This window comes from Myotis myotis, unplaced genomic scaffold, assembly GCF_014108235.1.
Source record: "Myotis myotis isolate mMyoMyo1 unplaced genomic scaffold, mMyoMyo1.p scaffold_m19_p_1, whole genome shotgun sequence".
Taxonomy (NCBI): domain Eukaryota; kingdom Metazoa; phylum Chordata; class Mammalia; order Chiroptera; family Vespertilionidae; genus Myotis; species Myotis myotis.
The window spans coordinates 87,777,943-87,793,860 of NW_023416313.1; the positions used below are offsets into that span (position 1 = coordinate 87,777,943).

The 15,918-nt window shown below is 40.8% G+C and overlaps 1 protein-coding gene across 3 annotated transcripts in view; it reads left to right on the forward strand.

The window, feature by feature from the left end:
* Positions 1 to 15,592, forward strand: part of TBCK (TBC1 domain containing kinase) — a 167,410-nt gene extending 151,818 nt beyond the window's left edge. For all 3 annotated transcript variants that reach the window (XM_036343987.1, XM_036343978.1, XM_036343998.1), the window contains one exon: positions 13,548 to 15,592. In XM_036343987.1, the coding sequence (XP_036199880.1) occupies positions 13,548 to 13,658 (111 nt within the window). In that variant the 3' untranslated portion in view covers positions 13,659 to 15,592. The remainder of the gene's footprint in view (positions 1 to 13,547) is intronic.
* Positions 15,593 to 15,918: the final 326 nt, after the last annotated feature.

Here is a 15,918-nt window from a genome sequence, read left to right on the forward strand (position 1 = left end):
AACATCTTTTAATTTAGAACTAAAGCCATGGTATCTAAATTATTGTGATGTGATATGTTAGCTAATGATTAATTTTATTTTCCAGTGCTATTATTTGCATATATCTGAATTTTAGGTACAATTTTACATATGATGATAGTGTAAAAGTTCTAGAGTTTGGGAGTAATACCAGCAAAATGGCAGAATAGGCAGCTCTATCCTGTTCCTCTGTGGAAAGATCAGCAAGTAGGAACTGTACTCTCTTGAGTAAAAGTTGCAAAAGCAGGCCTTCTTGTCTTCTTCCTGACCTTAGGGGAAAAGCTTTCAGCTTTTCACCATTGAGTATTGTTAGTTGGACTTCTTCATATGTAGCTTTTATCATTTTGTAGAAATTTTTTTTCCTCATGTTGGTTTATTGAATATTTTGATCAAGAAGTGGTGTTGAATTTTTTCAAATGCCTTTTCTGCAACAACTGAGATGATTGTGAGTTTTCCTCTTCTTTCTATGAATGTGGTATACTATATTGATTGATTTTCATACGTTTAACTATCCTTGTATTCCTAGCATAAATCCCACTTAGTCGTGGTGTATAATCCTTTTAATATGCTCTTAAATTCAGATTCCTAGTATACTGTTGAGGATTTTTGCATCAGTAAATACTGGGGGTACTTGTCTGAAGCCTTGTTGGGTCTGTGTCTGTTTTGGTATACTAGTGGGTATTATGCTGGCCTCATAGCATGAGGAAGTCATCCCACCTCTTAAGTGTGTTGCAAGAGTTTGAAAGGATTGCTGTTAATCCTAGCCAGAGCAATTAGGCAAGAAAAAGAAATAAAAGGTATCAAAGTTGGAACATGTGTTCATTTCTCAGGACTATGGTAAAAGGTAACACCAACTGGCTAGCTTAAAACAACAGAAATTTATTCTCTCATAGTTCTGGAGGCTACAAGTCTGAAATCACGATGTCCCTCTGCGACTCTGGGTGGAAGCTCTCATAGGCTGTTCCCATCCTCTGGTGGTAGCCAGCAATCCTTGTCACCCACAAAATGGGAGAGAATATTTGTAAATCATATATCTGATATCAGAATATGACATCAACACACAAAGATCAGTTATATGTCTATTTACAACTCCTATAACTCAACAACAGAAAGACAACAAATTTTAAATGACATATATTTAGACATTTTAGACATTTCTTTGAAGATGATACATAAATGACCAAAAAGCACATGAAAATATACCTAACATTAGGGAAATGCAAACCAAAACCACAGTAAGGTACTACTTCACACCCAAGTATTGGTAAGGATGTGGAGAAATTAGAACCTCCCCCATTCCCTATGCATGGCTGGGGGGAATGTAAAATGATGCAATTTCTGTAGAAATAGTTTAACAGTTTGGCAATTCCTTCAAAATGCACACATAGAATTATCATATGCCAGCAATTTCACTTGTAGGTAAATACCCAAAAAAATGGAAAACAAGAGCTCAAACAGATACTTGTATGCCATTGATCATAGCAGCATTATTAATAGTAGTCAAAGGGTGGAAACAATACAAGTGTCTATCAATAGTTGAGTGAATAAGCAAAATGTGGTATATATATATACAGTATACAGTCTGGGACAATAATAGGTTTATAGTTGTGAATATGCAAAACAGAGTTTATTCTCATATTATTAGGTATTAATTATTGCATTGTTTTCCATATGAACAACTGTAAACCTACTTTTGTCACACTGTATTATTCGGCCATAAAGAAGAGTGAAGTCCTGGTTTATGCTACAACCTGGATGAACCTGGAAAACATTATTTTTAATAGAAGTAAGCCAAACACAAAGGACAAATATTCTATGATTCCACTTATATAAAATATCTAGAAATGGCAAATTCTTGGGAAGAGAAAGTAAATTAGTGCTACTAGGGATTGGAGGAGGGTGGAATATGAGTTTTGCTTAATGGTTATGCTGCTGGAGGAATTAATGGGCCCGATTTCTCAGACATGAGTGGAAGTGTGTTTCTTGGGGTACCACTGAAATAAGCATTTTCAGAAGCCCCCGTGGAAGACTGAGATGTGATAAAAGGCTTTATTTGTGTGGGGTTTTATTCCTTGAGTTATAAAGTCCTATGTCCCTTAACCCAGTCCTGAAAAAGGTACAGCTGGGAGTCCAGCAGAGCCAAAAGGAGAGCCCATGTTCAGAGCTTTCTTTCATGTTGCAGTTGGGTCTAATTCAGCCTCAGTCCAAATTCAGTCTATCAGTCCATTGTGTGGGTCCCCCTGCCATGAGCCACATGGGCGAGTGCAGGGAGCGTGCCCTCTGCAGCAGGAGTCACAGGGCACAGGCAAGCAGGAGAGGCAAGAGCCAAGAGCCCTGTGTATGAGAGAGAGGGTACTTCCTTTGTTCAGAAGTTTACATATTCAGGTTTTGCGCCCTTGCAGTGGCCATGCCTATTCTAGCTTCAAGGTGTGACTGACAGACAGGTAGACACCTTCTCACATCACTCAGACCTTACTGGGCATACGTCCAAACTGCCTTTGTCCAGTCCCTTCCCTGTCAATCAGCAGGAACAGACTTGAAGAGTGTTAAATTAGCAAAGCTGTATACATGGCATGCCTATATTATCTAGTCCTCCTTTACTCCTATCCTGTTAAATAATAACCAGATAATTACAATGGTATCAGGCACAGAGTTTCTTAATGGAAGGATAAATTTTGAAAATAATTAGTGGTCATGGTTGTTTAATGCCACTGACTTGTATACCTAAAAATTGTTAAAATGGCAAATTTTATGTTATATATATTGTACCTTAATGTAAAAAAAAAGTTCTAGGGTTCGATGTGTCCAGGCTACCCAAGTTCAGTTATTCTCAGAGTTATAATTCTTGGTCAAATGTAGTAGAAAATCTTTTATTGGAGCTGTTCTGATTAGGTCTCAACTTTTTTCTCTGGGGGCATTTTTTTAAAAGCAAAAACAAAAAAAAAAACAGTGATTTCCAAACAAGTAGCAGCTTTTCTTCTAAATTAAAATCAGTGCACTGCAGCTGGCAGCTGGCAGAGTCCGGTTTTGAAAAGACCAAGGAGGCCCCAGTTGAATGCTATGCAAGAAGCAGAGGTGCCAGTTACAAATTATCTTTGCAAATGTTTATGATTTCATGTCAGAGTCATATTTGGACTGGGAATGTTTTGTTTGCACACAGTAGGCACTCCTTGTAATTTTTCTAGTTTTACATCTTCTGTAAAGACCTAATAAAAGAGCTAGACTGAAAATCCAACAAATGAAAATAGTAAATAAAATAGACCATAACTCAATAAAAGGAAAAGGCTCTCAATGTTGAATTAAACAAGTAGCAAAATATCATTGAACAACTTCAAGAAGGAATGAATAAACCACTTGTCTAGAATATGATGCTATTATAATCACCTATTTGACATGCAAATTAAGACCAATGTCTTCTGTAATACAAATGTGAAGGAATTACTCTACAATGACCAGATGTATTGGATATATTCTCTAAAATCGCATAGAAGACAACAAATCTGAGAAATACTGCTTATTCATGTACCTTAATAATTATAATCAAAAGATACATAATGCCATTTTAATTATGTATTCATTAACTATTTCCTGTACTTACAATTGATTAGCCATTTAGTGCTATTACATGGTTTCTTTACAATTACCACTTCATAAATATTTTATATTTGGCCTAGCTTCCACATCATCCTATCTAATAAAAGAGAAACATGGTAACTGGCGTACAACCGCTACCCTTCCCATTGGCTAATCAGGGCAATATGCAAATTAACTGCCAGCCAAGATGGCGGCTGGCAGCCAGGCAGCTTGAAACTAACATGAGGCTTGCTTGCTTCAGTGACAGAGGACTCCAACATTCCCCGCCTGCCACTGCAGGCCTCTGAGCTGCAACTCTAAGCAACTATGTAACAAATATAGAAACTAAACAAAACCCCAGAAACCTGCTTTAGTCCGCTGGGCTTCAGCCAGCAGGATCGCAACATTGTAAGCAAATGCCAGAAACCTACTTTCAGCAGCGGAGGCCTAAGAGCTGGAGCCAAGCCTCAAAGCTAAAGCTGGCCCAGAATAAAAAAAAAAAAAAAGAAAGAAAGAAAGGAGCAGTTGGGAGCTTCAGTCACCCCCAGCCTGAAAACAGCCCTCAGCCCCTCACCCAGACTGGCCAGGCACCCCAGTGGGGACCCCCACCCTGAAGGGTGTGTGACCAGCTGCAAACAGCCATCATCCCCTACCCAGGCTGCCCAGGCACCCCAGTGGGGACCCCCACCCTGAAGGATGTGTGACCAGCTGCAAACAGCCATCATCTCCTCACCCGGGCTGGCCAGGCACCCCAGTGGGGACCTCCACCCTGATCCAGGACACCCTTCAGGGCAAACCAACCGGCACCCACCCGTGCACCAGGCCTCTATCCTATATAGTAAAAGGGTAATATGCCTCCCAGCACCAGGATCAGCGGAGCTGCGAGGCCTCCCGGCACCAGGATCAGCGTGACAGGGGGCAGCGCCCAAATCCCCTGATCGCCCTTCGGCTCTGTGTGTGACAGGGGGCGGGGCCACAACCTCCCTATCGGCCCTGCTCTGTTCCTGACAGGGGAAGGCGCCCCAACCCCCTGATCGGCCCTGCTCTGTGTGTGACAGGGTGCGGCGCCCCAACCCCCCCCCCCCCACGGGCCCTGCTCTGTGTGTGATGGGGTAGAGCCATAACCTCCCCATCGGCCCTGCCCTGAGTGTGAGAGTGGCAGCGCCCCAACCCCCTGATCGGCCCTGCTCTGTGGGTGATAGAGGGCGGCGCCCCAACCCCCTGATGGGCCCTGCTCTGTGCGTGACAGGGGGCAGCGCCCCAACCCCCTGATTGGCCCTGCTCTGTGTGTGACATGGGGTGGTGCCCCAACCCCCCTGATGGGCCCTGCTCTGTGAGTGACAGGGGGCAGTGCCCCAACCCCCTGATTGGCCCTGCTCTGTGCGTGACAGGGGGTGGCGCCACAACCTCCCCATCGACCCTGCCTTGAGTGTGACAGGGGGCGGTGCCCCAACCCCCCAGTCGGCCCTACCCTGAGCATGACTGAGGGTGGCATCACAGTCTCTCGATCGCCCTGCTCTGTGCATGACAGGGGGCGGCGCCCCAACTCCCCAATCGGCCCTGCTCTGAGCCCGACCAGGGGCTGCACCTAGGGATTGGGCCTGCCCTCTGCCACCCGGGAGCGGGCCTAAGCCAGCAGGTCGTTATCTCCCAAGGGGTCCCAGACTGAGAGAGGGCACAGGCCGGGCTGAGGGACCCCCCTCCCCACCGAGTGCACAAATTTTTGTGCACTGGGCCTCTAGTATATAATAAAAGCCTAATATGCTAAGTGTCCGGTCATTTGGTTGGCCATTCAACCAATCAAAGTATAATATGCTAATGATATGCTAAGGCCGCTCAACTGCTTGCTATGACGTGCACTGACCACCAGGGAGCAGATACTTCAACTGGTAGGTTAGCTTGCTGTTGGGGTCCTGACAATCGGGACTGAGTGAGAAGGGCTGGACATGCCCTGGAGCCCTCTCGCAGTCCCACCCTGGCTGTCCAACCTCCCCGGCCCGGCCCTGATTTTGCATCGGTGGGGTCCCTCTGCCTGGCCTGCACCCTCGCAACCTGGGACACCTCAGGGGATGTTGGAAAGCCGGTTTCAGCCCAGTGGCAGAATTAATGGTTGCTATGATGCACACTGGCCACCAAGGGGAAGACACTCAATGTAGGAGCTGCCCCCTGGTGGTCAGTGCGCTCCCACAGGGGGAGCGCTGCTCAGCCAGAAGCCAGGCTCACGGCTGGCCAGTGCAGCAGCAGTGGCTGGAGCCCCTCCCACCTCCGCAGCAGCACTAAGGATATCCGACAGACCTAAGCCGTCAGACAGACATCCCCTGAGGGCTCCTGGACTGCGAAAGGGTACATACCAGACTGAGAGACTCCCCACCCCAAGTGCACGAATTTCATGCACCAGGCCTCTTGTTAAATATAACAGAAAACCTTTAGAATCTGCTATTTCTTATTGAGAGAAAACATTGTTTTTCCCCAGGAGAGGGCAAAAAAGGAGGACTGCAAGATTTCAGTTTAACTACGGTCTCATGTAGATTCTTCTCTATGCCATAATTAAATCCTATTAAGGAGCACTTGTCAGTTAATCTTTAATTCACATTACCCAACAGGTTAAATCAGCGGTTCTCAACCTGTGGGTCATGACCCCTTTGGCAGTCGAACGACCCTTTCACAGGGATCTCCTAAGACCATCCTGCATATCAGATATTTACATTACAATTCATAACAGTAGCAACATTATAGTTATGAAGTAGCAACGAAAATAATTTTATGATTGAGTCACAACATGAGGAACTGTATTTAAAGGGCCAGAAGGTTGAGAACCACTGGGTTAAATAAAACAGTGAGTTATTAGATAATCAAGCATATTCAGATATTTTGTGAATAATGTTATGTCAGCATCAAGAAAAGTCAGATAGTCCCATGCAGGTGAAGTGGAGGCCCAAGTGCTAATGCTCCAAGCGGGGATCAGGTTTTGTGCCCATCCTTGCTGCTGCCTGGCCAAATTTAACTTAACAAGGCAAACAAATATAGACTGCACCTGTTGGTAGGGTTGATGGGAGTAGGAAGACCTCTGTGTCAAAACAAGAGTAAAGCCAATTCAAGCTTTGTGTCACATTTTAAATGGAAAATATGGCAAGGACTCATTCTTGTCTCATTGATTTTTTAAAACTCAAATGAGAAACTGCATCTTTGATTGTTAAACTAGCATTAGATTCCCTGGATATAGAAGGAAAACATGCCAGTATGGTATGTACAGAAAGCCCCATAAAAGATACTTCTTACAAAACTGAAATGTGCTGAATTAATCTAGCCAGTATCTAAATGTGAGTAAGGCAATATTTTCTTGGCTTGACAAAACACCATCATGAACCCACCTCCTTCCTAGAAGTAAATTATAATGTTTAGCAAGAACAATAACTTAGCACGATGGCATATTTTAATGTGGTATTGGGTTATGTTTTCTCCCCCCTGGGATCCATCTCTGGAGCCAGTGATAGGTCTCAGACTGAAATAACCAACAACATGGACCAGAACAGAATGAAACTCCAATTGGTGTTTCTCTACCTTTATGAGTCTTTAAGAAAAAACCATAAACATCATATTGCTGTGTTGGTCACAGAAACTCACAAGACTTTAAAAATAATTGCTCTCTATATAAGATTATATTTTGTGGTTATCTGACCACTAAGATTTCTTCCTGCTTGTGCTTGTCTTGTCAATCCTTTGGGAAGTATTTGGCACAGCTGATTTTACCCTTAAAATGTTATATTCGTGCCCTAACTGGTTTGGCTCAGTGGATAGAGCATCGGCTTGTGGACTGAAGAGTCCCAGGTTCGATTCCAGTCAAGGGCATGTGCCTTGGCTGCGGGCACATCCCCAGTGGGGGGTGTGCAGAGGGAAGCTGATCGATGTTTCTCTCTCATCGATATTTCGGACTCTCTATCCCTCTCCCTTCCTCTCTGTAAAAAAAAAAAAAAAAAAAAAAAAAAAAATCAATAAAATATATTTTTTAAAAATGTTATATTCGTGGCATTATATCAACACTTTTTTGTCATTGAAAGAAATAGTCATCTGAGAACATAAAAGCCAATGGCAAGTAACGTCATGTGTGTTATTATTCTTTCCTTCAAAACAAAAGGAAGCAACCCCTCCCCTCCCCCCCGAAAAAAAGAAAAGAACAAAACATATATTTCTGGTTAACATTTGATTCCAAAACCTAGATAAGAGAAAGATTTTGTGGAGATTCTGTGACTAAACAGTGTGAGTGGCTGGTGCTTTCTACACATGGCAAGTAAGGATTAAATTTAAAATATGGCGCCCTAGTCAGTTTGGCTCAGTGGATAGAGCCTCGGCCTGAGGACTGAAGGGGCCTGGGTTCAATTCCTATCTAGGGCACATGCTCAGGTTGCAGGCTCAATCCCCAGTAGGGGGCATGCAGGAGGCAGCTAATCAATGATTCTTTTTCATCATTGATGTTTCTATCTCTCTCTCCCTCTCCCTTCCTCTCTAAAATCAATAAAAATATATTTTTTTTAAAAAATTTTAATATGGCATTGTTTTCAACTGAAAATATTCAGATTTATAATAAGTAAAGCCTGCCTTTGAAGCTATTTTTAAAAATAAGATAATATTCCAATTGTGTTCCTTTACACTCCTCTAGGGGCCAAGGTAATTTGGTCTTTGGATTTTAGGTTGGAAGTTGTTTGTACAGCAATAATATGAGGCTTCCACCTTCCCGTCCCACCCCATTACTTCCTGAATCCCTTAACCAAGCTAAACCAAGTTTTATGATCTTGTGATGATCACTGATAGCCCTTACCATTGCCGGTCCTTTTTTCTCTCTCTAACCCTGTCTGCTTTCTCTCTTTGCTCAAGCTCTTCCTCCAGCCTTTGGTCCCGAGCATCGGAGATGATCATACTCCAGTATGTGCTCACAGGGGACCAAGTGACTCTGAAAACCAAGCAAGTGTATGTGTTGTCTCTACAGTACACTTCCCAGGCTCCAGATAGTATCTACCTAGTTCTTCAGATTAATGTGATATTTTTAAGCCACTTTGTGTGAGATCTTTTACCTGACAGAAAATGTATTAGGCCTCTTTATGATTGTACCTTCTGCATTTTGATAAAGAATGGGAAGTGAATCTCCTTTATGAGTTCCAAATATGCAAGGAATTCTTTCTCCCTCTTGTTAGACCTATAATCACTGGCTATGGTTAAACTTGGCTTTCTTCCTGACTTTTTCCTTGTCTTCTTGTCAGCAAATATTTTGGTCTGTGGATTTATGTCAGATTATAAGGAAACAATTTACTTATTAATGCAATTTGAGCACACGAGATATCCCATGAGGCTTTACAGTAAAAATTATCCTATATAACGACATTTGTTAAGTGAGGGAGGATAACTTTTAAAAGACCCATGAATTAAAATAAAAGCTGCCCCGTAGGTCCCTATTCACATAGTGTTCAGATGTTATGTGAATAAAAAGCAAGGTAGGAGTTGTAGTAAAGAGGACTTTAAAACACCTAATCCTGACTTTGGTTGTCTGTTTGTTAACACGTTTACTAGATTTATTTTGTGTACAAAGCAGTTTTTAAAAAGACAGAGGGAGCTCATTTCCAATTCCCTGGAAAAACTGCCAAGTCATCATCTGAATCCTGTGGTCTCTGGCACCTATATTCATGACCCATCAGAAGATGAAAGTTATGTTGTTTTATTATATGTTATTCTACACACCACCCTGCCCTCCACAGCCCACCATTTAATTAATTACTCCTTACCGCAGGAATGTTTGTGGCTAAATAAAAACTAACCATAGTTGCCCTCCCGCTTGACCCTACAGAGGTGGGAACTTGGCTATGATCCATCATTGCCGTAACTGTTTTGAATCTGAGTTTTTATTGAATACATTCTTTTCAGAGCATAGTATACTGTATGGAATATGACTAGTGGCTTGGATGTAGTATGGGTTTACTGTTCTCTGTTGTCTAGTGTAAACAGAAGTTAAAGAATGATTGTTGCTGAAATTCTAGCCTCAAATATCACAGATCAAAGGAAAATGTACAGATCAAAGGAAAATGTCCTGACCCACAATGGTATTAGATGATGGAATTTTATCAGAAGAGGCTTATTCTCTACTGTGAGCCAGTGTACTTTTTTTTATTAGAACAAATTTTGTCATATCTAAAAATATTTTCTCTTATTTTTTTAAATATGAACTTTAAAAAATTTCCAGGCAGCCTTTCCTGGGAGAACTGTTTGACAGCATAACCTATTGATAAACACTAATCTGTAAGTCTACATGAAGATTCCAATACCTAGACACTAGGTCACAATCAACTAACATAAATTTTAAAATTAAATGAATTAGCATAGAGGAAAATTTTTTTAACCTGGAGTTTATCATGAGTTTTAGAAGGTCTTTGATTGAATTGAAATTATATTTAAGTGTTGTACATATTTGTCTTTTATTGAAAGTGATAATACATCTATAGCTTTCATCTGATTACCAAAAGTATATGTGACCCAGTAAATGGTAAGAGTCACGTATAAATTACTGTTCCATTAAAAACAGTTCACATGAACATTGATTTGTCCCCATTGCAGACAAATCTCCCTCTTAAGTTTGAATCTATATACTTGCAAGGTGTAAATGGCTTTCCTGTTCAAGAATGAATTGGGGGACAAAGAGACGAAAGAAAGAAACTAGTTTATAGTGAGTATTTACACTGAGTCAAGCATTTAGACATATATCTAATTCAATCCACCCCAAAATGCTTTTAAGTGCACCACTGAAGTGGAGTAATATTGCACATTTAACAGGTGGAGAAACTAAGGCCAAAAAGCTAATAAGTGACTTACCCACAGCTAACCAGTGACAGAGCCCTGATCCAAACCCTGTGCTAACTACAAAGTTCCTCCACTTTCCTCCTACCACCCAGGCTGTTTGAGTGAAACAGTGAATTCTCTCACCCTCCTGACTAATGGCAACAAATTATATGAAAATTATTGTTTGTCTTATCACCCTGTTAATTAGGTATGAAATTCTCTCATCCCCTAAGTCACTGGTATCTCCTGCCTGACTTGCTGCAGCTTTACATTGTCCCTGCCTGCAGTCCCCTTCCCTCCTCCAGCTGTACTCTACAACCAGAGTGAACGTTTTGAAAGTAAATATAATCATTGTCAAAATGCCTCTGTGACTTCCCATTGCCTCCAAAATAAAATTCAAACCCTAATCATGGTTTCTGGGTTCTTTGTGATCCGGACTCGGCTTTGTTTTCCATCCCTCTCTGCTTCCTTCACCCTCTAGATTCCAGCCATAATTAACCACTTGCAGTTCAGTATATGTAGTTCTTGTTTTGTTTTGTACTGCTCTCTCTATTTGGAGCATTCTTCCCACTTCTGTTCAACTGGGTAACTCCTGTTTGTCTTGAAAAGCTGTTTATATAGTATTTCTTCATGGAACTCTTTCTTAGTTCCTCAAGCCTGGAACTAAGTACCCTTCCCAAGTGCTCATAGAAAACCTTTTACTTACTTGTATAATGTCAGTGGGACCACTATCATGTAGAGTTTCTCTGTACGTTAGTAAAAAACCCATCCTCCCTTTAAGAACGAGAGCACCGTAAGAGCACATGCTTGGAGAGAGGATGGGCTACATTTCATGCTCCACTTACCCCTTTTCCAGGTTCTCTCATGCAGAGACAATCTGCACAGCCATAATGGTGGTTCTATGTAGCATTTATCAAATGGCATTGCAATTGCCTGTTCACTCATCTGCTTCTCCCACTAAACTCCAGGCTCACGAAGGATGGGGCTTATGTTGCATTCATTGTTATACCCCCCAAACCCTAGCATAGAGCCTTTCAAATAGTAAGCACTCAATAAATATTTGATGGTTTAATAAATGCCTAAGTTCATGTATAAACACATGAAAATAGTAGTTTGCTGTCAAATAGCATTTGCAAAAATTGGTAAAAAGAGGAAGACAAAAGAAAAATACACTGAAATCAACTACTAATTTAATTCAAGGCAGCAAACACTGATTGTCTACATGGTGGAAACTGTTATGAGGAAACAGAAATGAAAAGGACATAGTCCTTTGCCCGCAGTAAACTTTTAATCTAATTAATAAGATAAGACATGTATACAACTGATTAGAACTCAAAGCAGAATGTGGCATGTGCTATAAGAAATTTATAAAGTTCTAGAAAATCATTGAGAAGGGGAAAATTTTCCAGTTAAATGAGGGATTCCTAAAGCTACATAGAGAAGGTGATGACAGACCTAACCTTTGAATTATGGGTAGAATTTCAGTGAGGAAAAGTGTTGGGACAAGGGCCAAAGTGAGGAGGGAGCATTCCAGGCAAAGGAAAGAGCACAGACTGCAGGTAAGGCTGTTTCCAGGTGGGTGGAGAGTCAGGTGATCCATGGCCTTGAATGTTGTGCTGAGGAGTTTACGTTTCACAGTGGGGAGCTATTAAAAGTTTTTAAGAAGAAACATGACACAATCAGCTATATTTTAGAACGTCACTTGAAAAATTACTTTTAAAGTGTCTTCTCCCCCTTTTACCCTTGATCCCAGTGAAACAGGACTTTTCAAACACCAAAAACTAGAGATCAGTTTAAGAATTTCACTCTCCCTGTATTTCCAGTCTATTTCAATGCATGTTCTTCCTGATTCTACCTTTATGTTGATCTGTCACAAGCTTGCAATTTCCCACTATCTAAATAGTTTCTAAGCTCCCAGTGTTAGCAAACTCCAGTGGCTTCAGGGGAAAGACCTGTATAAGCATAACCAATGGACACGGACACCAGGGGAGTGAGGGCATGGGGGGGGGGGGAATGAGGGGATAAGGACACATGTAATACCTTAATCAATAAAGAAAAAAAATTTTTTTTAAAGGGAAGAAGTTAGACAGGTGAGGGTGGGGGAGCTTTTGAGAAGGAAATAAAGTGGGGGCGGGGGGGCAGGAGCTGGTAGGAAATGGAGCATGTTCCCAACAGAGGGTGACCTGCACAACCAAACATATAAGGAATAGAGAAAAATAATCATGATCCTGGGTAGGTGGACACAGGACAGATCAAGGAGACATGTGGAAGTCCGTTTTTTGCTAGCCATCTAGAAGACTTCTTGGATCAGTCCTTCAAGTTCATTCAAACTTATGGTCTCAAACTGTTTATTGCCGTTGCTCCAAAAACATATTACAACCAGTTTATAGGTCCTCTCTGGGACATTGTGGGATTTCCATAACTAACAAGTTGACAATAATATAAAAAATTATTTACTATAGCCCTGACCAAGTGGCTCAGTTAGTTAAAACATCGTCCCATATACCAAAAAGTTGCAGGTTCTATTCCCAGTCAAGACACATATCTAGGTTGTGGGTTTGATACCTGGTTGGGTTGTGTATGAGAGGCAAGCAATCAATGCTTTTCTCTCTCTCTCTCTCTCTCTCTCTCTCTCTCTCTCTCTCTCTCTCTCTCTCTCTCTCTTCTCCACCACCACCACCCCCCCTTGCTCTCTTTCTAAAAATCAATAAAAACATATCCTTGGGTGAGGATTAAAAAATGTTCAATATAGATTTGAGATTTTTTAACTATCATTGGAAACATACATGAAAAATAGAAATATTAATCACCTCTCGAGAGGGAGATTGAAAACAGAGGTAGGAGAAATTTACCTCTCACTATATACCCTTTTAGATTGTTTGAATTGTTTACACGTGTATTTATTGCCTATCCAAACAAGTTTAAAAGAGAACTAAAGAAACACATTTATTTCATAGCATAAAGAAGTATGTGTCAACATGTGAGTAATTTAATTTCTATTTAAAGTCAAATTAATGTTACCACAGTGACAGCAATAGTATCTTTAGTTTTGTTTTTCACAGCTTAAGAAAAAAATGGGATTGGGCAAATACAAATTTTGTATATTCTCTATAAAACTGGCTTCTTTTTTCCAGTTTGCAGCACATCTTGTGAAGATGAAATATCCAAGAATCTGTATTCTAGATGGTGGCATTAATAAGATCAAGCCAACAGGCCTCCTCACCGTGCCCTCTCCGCAAATATGAAGAACCAGGAGGATGACTGTCAAAAGGACAGAGGGGCATCAGCTCCCAGCAGCGCAGCTCCTCACGGCCTTACCGCGCGAAGACAGAACGAGGCTTCAGAGGGTTACATTTCCATACAGTGTTGTCATGAGACTTTTTTTTAAATTTCATGACCCAAATGTTCAACTACCCAGCAACAAACTTGACTGTACATGTGTTGTTGAAAGAATTTTCTTAACAGTGAAATCTGATCATGTATTTTTAGCACATTGCGACAATAAGCCAGAATTCAGCTGACAAGGCAGACGTAGCATTATCAAGAAATCTTACTTGCACTAAAAAACCTGTCTTCCATTGCACTGAACAGACAGCCCTAACAAAGGCATTTAGAAATATGGATTGAATGTGAGCTAAAATCATCGTTCCATGGTAATGAAAAGTGAAAGGCTATTCATAATGCATTCCTTATAAGTAAATGCTACATTTCTAAATCATTTTTGGCCCAGACAAGTTGTGTGTGTGTTTAGAGGAAGAAGAATTTACTCATTGAAAAAAGTAATGATAGTCTTACAGAAATGTGAAACCATTCAAATTAGATAGAATATTTGTTCAGCTTCTGTAGCAGAGAAACCCCAAATAAGAGTGACTTAAACAAACTAGAACTTTCTTTCCATCTCACTTTGTCAGTCTAGGGACAGTATGTTTTTTCATAATAACTAAGAACTCTGGTGTCTTATTGTTTTACCACCCACAACACACTGTTTCCATCTCATGGATCAATATGGCTGCTCAGCTCTCACCATCACATCTGCAATTCAGAAGGAAGAAAGGAAGGAACGAAGTTTGGAGGGGAGAAAGAAGGAAGGAAGAAAAGATGAAAGAGAAGAGAGAATATGCTTCTTTTCTAAGGACAAAAACCAGAAGTTGCACATATTACTTCCACTTACATACCATTGGCCAGAACTTAGATATATGGCCACACCTAGCTATAAGGAAAACTAGGAGTATAGCCTTTGGCTGAGTGGCCATTTACCCAGCTTAAAAGAAAAAAAAAATCTGATAAAAGGAGATCACATATTGAAGAACATCTAGCAGCCTCTGCCACATTATTCTAAAAATTAAGTACTATGCTTCCCTGAATCATAAACATACCACAATTTTGTGTACCATGAAGGAAGAAAAATGCAGCCAAATAAACTGTGACACAGCATCCTATATAATAAAAACCTAATATGCAAATTGTCCCCTAGACTGGGAGTTCAACCAGAGGTTGGGGCTGGCTGACCAACTGCTGGAAGGGAGGCCTTGGCTGGCAGTGGCAGCAGGCAGCCAGGTGAAGGGAGGCCCCAGCCAGCAGCTGCTAGGGACCCTAGCCATGCATGAATTTTGTGCACTGGGCCTCTAGTCAATTATAAGATGCATCCCCATTTCAAAAATGTGAAAAATATGCATCTTAGCATTATTGAAATAGAGTATATCTTTGACTATCTTCAATTTTATTTTAACTAAAACATGTTCTTTCATCTTTAACTTATGTTCCTCTGTAATGTTAGGACTACCTAGGAAGAACATTTTAATAAGAGCCTCAATTCAACTTTCTGGGCTATGGTTTTATTGTTGCTGTTTGTGTTGAGTTTTTGTATCTATTTTTTTTATTGAGATAATTTACGTACCATAAAATTCACTTTTTAAAATGTACAATTCAGCGTTTTTTCTTATGTTCACAAAATTGTTGTAATCATCAAATTTCAGAACATTTTCATCACCCCAATAAAGAAACCCTGTACCTGTTAGCAGTCGTTCCCCCTTAATCCTTTCCAAGGTCTTTGATTTAATTGTATATAGAGTGTGATTGACCTCTAACTAACTTTATTCTTGCATGTGGGTATCAAGTTGTCCCATGGGCCAGTACATTTTGTTTGTTTTTCTCAATTAAATTATAGTAATTCACCAAATATGTTTGGATACATACTATGTGCAAGACACTGACATAACTAATAATTATATTATTCTGAGATACCCTACATTATATACAAAAAAAAATGTAAGAATAAACAAGAAAACAAAATTTTGCCACAATTTCTCTAACATCATTTTTGGACTGTCATCTTCCCTGGTTAGAGAAGTATTAAATCCTCCTATCCTTTCCTTCAGTCTTGGATGACTTCTGTGACTTCATGGTCATAATGCAGCACTGGTGACCATTTGGAAAGAGGGCCTGAGTCCTAACTTATCCTTACTGGAAAGCAGGGAAGGATGGATGGGTGGGAATTTGGATTAA